The 4,711-nt window shown below is 24.5% G+C and overlaps 1 protein-coding gene across 1 annotated transcript; it reads right to left on the bottom strand.

The window, feature by feature from the left end:
* Positions 1-544: 544 nt before the first annotated feature.
* On the bottom strand, positions 545-1,111 carry EIN_317230 (hypothetical protein; the record flags this gene model as incomplete). The annotated part of the gene is made up of 1 exon (XM_004253697.1): positions 545-1,111. One exon carries the CDS (start codon positions 1,109-1,111, stop codon positions 545-547), a length of 567 nt encoding a protein of 188 aa, XP_004253745.1.
* Between the last annotated feature and the right edge of the window lie 3,600 nt (positions 1,112-4,711).

Here is a 4,711-nt window from a genome sequence, read left to right as displayed (position 1 = left end):
ACAAATTGTTAAGTTCAAAAATGTTGAGGTATGTAATTGTTTTGTATGTGCATGTAAGTTTCATTATGAAAGTTCAAAAATTAAAAATTTCTATTTTTGATATTTTTTCTTTACTTATAAAAAAATGAATCATTTTTATTTAACAAATTGTTATCTTTAAATGTGCAGATAATATCAAGACATAATATTAGATTCTGTTTTTCTTTTATGTGTTGTTTCTGTTGTTTGTCTATTAGTAAATAGACAAATAAAATTCAATGGGATTGTTTGGTACCCGAAAACACCTTTTATTAATTAAGCTGATTTCAAATACTGCTTTTATTTAATAAAATTAAATCAACTTTGTTGTTCAACACAAGTGTGAATTGTCACTTTTTACACAATAAAAAAATAAAACCACTAATCATAAATTCAAATTATATAACATTTTTTGTTTCTTTGATTTTAAAAACAAAGCATCAAAACAAGTTAAGGTGATATACTTTTAATTGTTTGCTTATTAAAATAACTTGTTCTCATTAAAATTAATTATTACGTACACATTTTACATGACAGAAGTTTTTAATTCTCCAGGAGAAAAAGAGCAAGTCTCTTTGTCGATGAGTTTCTTTAAAACTATTTCATTGACTGTTTTCCCATAACTTCTTATCATATTTTCATCTATACAACATCCGTTCAAAAACACATTTTCAATTGTTTCGCGTTTTACCGTCTCCTTCTTTCCATGAGACTTTTTCACAGTAAAAAACACTCCCATTTCACCAAGAAGGTCTTGAAAGAGTTGAAGCATTTCATTGACTCTGTTCGACTCCACTCTCCTTTTTGCGGTTTTCTCTGTTATACCTTTACTAATATCAACATTTTGTCGTTCTTTAGCTCTTTTCTCACAAAACTTTTCGACTTCGATCACATCATTAGCTGACTCGATACTCTCGATTCTGAGAAGTTGTTCAAATGCGTTAGCTTTTTTCAAATGATGGCGGAATTTCAGTGTAAAAACGTTGTTAAGGAGTAAAAGTAACATACCTTGTTCGAACACTTGATAGTTTCTGACTTCTCTGAAATCACTTCTTTTAAGAGTGAGATGGGTGAGCATTGAACACTGATTCATCTGTAGTTCGGTTTATATAAGCGAAAAGATACTTGTTATATTTTTACTTCATTTTTATGTCTTTTGAAAGGAACACATATCCACCTTTGTTCTTGCATTACGGGATCTCCGTGGAGTTTAACATTCTTTTATTTTTTTCCATTTGGGAATTAATACCATTGTATACATTTTTGATTAAATATTTATTTATACTAAACTAGAATTGAAAAACACTTAGACTTATTTGTCTTCCCAAATATGCATTTTAATTAATAAAATGGATGTCATAAATAGATTTTTGGAATTAAATTTTTACCTATTTAACCACAGTATTAGATTGTTTTCCCGATATTTACATCAAAAATGATTAGTTTATATATATATAAAAAATTGTTTAATTTCAACATAATTTTTGAGAATGAAATTAATTTGATGGTTTTTGGGTTTTTTTCGTACAAACAATCAGCTTTCCAAAAGTAGCGAAAAATACCTCAAAAGAAAAAGGAGTTACTTGGGGGTTCAAATTCATTAAAATCGTTACAAAAAAATGGCATTTGTAGAAATCGATTTGCCACCATTAGATTAATTTCCAATCTAAAACAAAAAGTCTCTGAAAGTCTTATCTGCAAAATAAGTGAAAGTAAAGAACGTTTAAGCAGATAAAACCATTGTTATAAATATAGTCATCATTTTAACGTTTGCAAGACAAAAATATTATGATGTGTATGGTACAAAAAAATATTTAGTGTTAAAAGACTTATCCTATGATTTTTTGAATATAAGAAAATATATATAAAAAACTTAACAGAATATAAAAAGAGAGTAGAGTCAGTCCTTAAACGTTATCTTGTGGACATAAAATAGCTTTATTTTTGTCTAAACATCGGGCATTAGGTAAATTATGAAAAAACCTGAAACAATTGAGACGGATTTTTGGGATGGCTTCCCGAAATATTACAATTTTTATGGTCCAAAAGGTACCAGATAACGTTTAAAAAACAGACTGTAAAAAGATATCACTGTTAATCACAACAAATTCATTTAAAAAAACAGTACAATAAATAAAACGTGGTTTCATTTAATGTGTAAACTTGTAACATCAAACTAGAACTTTAAATGATAACACTAAGATTAAGACACTATTACATTAACAAAAATTTTAAATACCGAATTTTGGCTCCCAAACTTATGTACATTAAATAAAAAAAACATTTTCATTCGTCTAAAATTTTAACATGAATTTTTTTTGTAAAAACGTAACATAAAATAGTTTAACAGGTTTTATTTTTTGTGTATTTTTTTCTGTTAATTTATTTCACCATAATACCGTTTTTGCTTCAATCTATTTTTTTGAATAACTAAAACTTAGCCTTACTATTTTTTATTAATATCAAACCATTTACTTTGAATGTATTATTATGATAATATTTTCATTTGATTTTATAAATTAATTATGATATTAATGTAATTATACCATTTTATCAATAGCAAATAACGACTTTGTAAAGGTACCAAAATTTTTCTGTTTTTAAACAACAACAAAAACGATGTTGTCCCGAAGATGATAGTTGGAGTAATAATTCTTTACTTTCGACGCGTTGTTTAAGAAACGATATTCACAATTATTTTTTTGTCAAATTGAATATGTTTGAAAATATATATTATATTTGAAAGAAAATATACAACGGTGTTTGTTTCAATAGTCTAATCGATCTTGTTATTCCGCTACTTTTTTATCACTAATTAATAATTAGTTTATTTTTTGAAACATAAAATATAGTTGTTTTTAAGAACTATATAGTTTTTTTTATTTTTCAAGATTGTTTTTCACCAACTCAGAATTTTTGTTCACATCTCAAAAATAATCAAATTAAATTTTAGATAGATTTTTAGTAAAAAAGTTGAAAACAATCACACCAATAAGTTGGATAAAAACAACTGAACGTATTACAAAGAATTAAAAAAACGCAAAACAGACAAGCCAGAAAACTATTATCTTTTTAAAAAATTGAATTACAACAAACTGTGTTATAGAATGTATTACAACAATAAGTGAACAAGTTTGTTATATGTAATGTATATATTAATCTATATATTCAATAACAATGACAATAATGGTGGTTGAAATGTACTTGATTGTGAATCTGTTTTGGAAACTCCAAGTACATCGCCAATACTAAAAATTTTATCGGCTTGAAAATATATGTCTCGGGATTTCTGATGTTTCTATTGAGTAAATCCCGAAAAAATATAAAAATTATATCTTCGATATAATATCTTATTTAAACTAGTTCTTATTTGTTAGTTGGTTTGAGTAATATCCTTGTGCAGAAAAATGTTAAGAAAAAATAAAACGGGCATGACAGTCTTTTTTAAAAGACCAAATGACAAAAAAAGAAAAAAATAACACTGCCTAATAAAAAAATTAACAGGGAAACAAAAAAACGTGTTAACAAAACATTTAAAGGTTGTTAAGAAATAGAGTCGAATTTAATTCAGTTTATTTCTAAGAAAACAGGGTTTCAATTATTCACAAAGCAAAGTTATCAACACAATTAAATGTTTTAATGTTCAAATTAACTATTGACATATTTACAATATTGTTAATATAAATTCAATTGTTAAATATAATTTGGCAAATTATCATTTTTTTCAAAATTTGTTGTATATTAAAATTAGTGAAATTTTGGCAAAGACTAACTACATAATTAAATTGAAAATATACAATTTACCACACATCATAAAATTGAAATATTCATATATCAAATACAAATAACGAAAACAATAACACTGTAATACAAATAAACGTACCATTTAATATATAACATTGTTTGAATTTCAAACAAAGCTTAAGCTTTATATAATTTGTTGTAAACGTTATGTAAAATATAATCTGCATATATTCAAATTAATATTTATAAATATAATAATTAAATATAAAATGACTTGTGAAAAGTCACAAAATGATTAATTTATAATTCGACTTACTAAAATATGAATATTAGACGTGTTTAAACATGTATCATTTAATGGGTTATTTTTCCAGTGGACAGATAATGTAATTTATTTAGTAAAATATCAAAATTAAATAACACAAAATGTGTTGACGATATGAGTCATTTATGATAATTTTTATTATCGTGTTATATATTATTATAGTCTTGTTTTCAATGTTTTTTAAAGGTTTAATAAATAATTATTTATATATAATAATTTTGATGTGTTGTTGATTATAATTAATAATATTAGATATATATTTAACTAAGTTGTTGTGAGCATTTTACAGCCATTAAATATTAATATTTAACAGTATGTTTGTGGGTTTAACTTCATCAAATCATTTTTTGTTTAGAATTTTTAATTTAAATTGAATCAATTCTTGTTTAGTTGAACCGTGAAATGCAAATCTCGAGCTGTTTTAACTATGTCTTAAACATTTTTAACATGCATTATATAAATTATGTATTTCTTTCAACTCGAACATAAAATCAATTATTTAATTATCAAAAACATTATCTAAAGCAGTTGTTTAAAGTGATTGATTTGTTTTTTCATTTTATGTCATAGAAATCAATAGTTCCAAAACAAACAATTAATTAACTCCCAAAAGCATTCTTTTCA

The sequence above is a fragment of the Entamoeba invadens genome (genome assembly GCF_000330505.1).
Source record: "Entamoeba invadens IP1 unplaced genomic scaffold scaff_1105074724328, whole genome shotgun sequence".
Classification (NCBI taxonomy): Eukaryota; Evosea; order Mastigamoebida; family Endamoebidae; genus Entamoeba; species Entamoeba invadens.
Note: the sequence above shows the minus strand (reverse complement) of the source record. Positions and strands in the feature narration are given on the sequence as shown.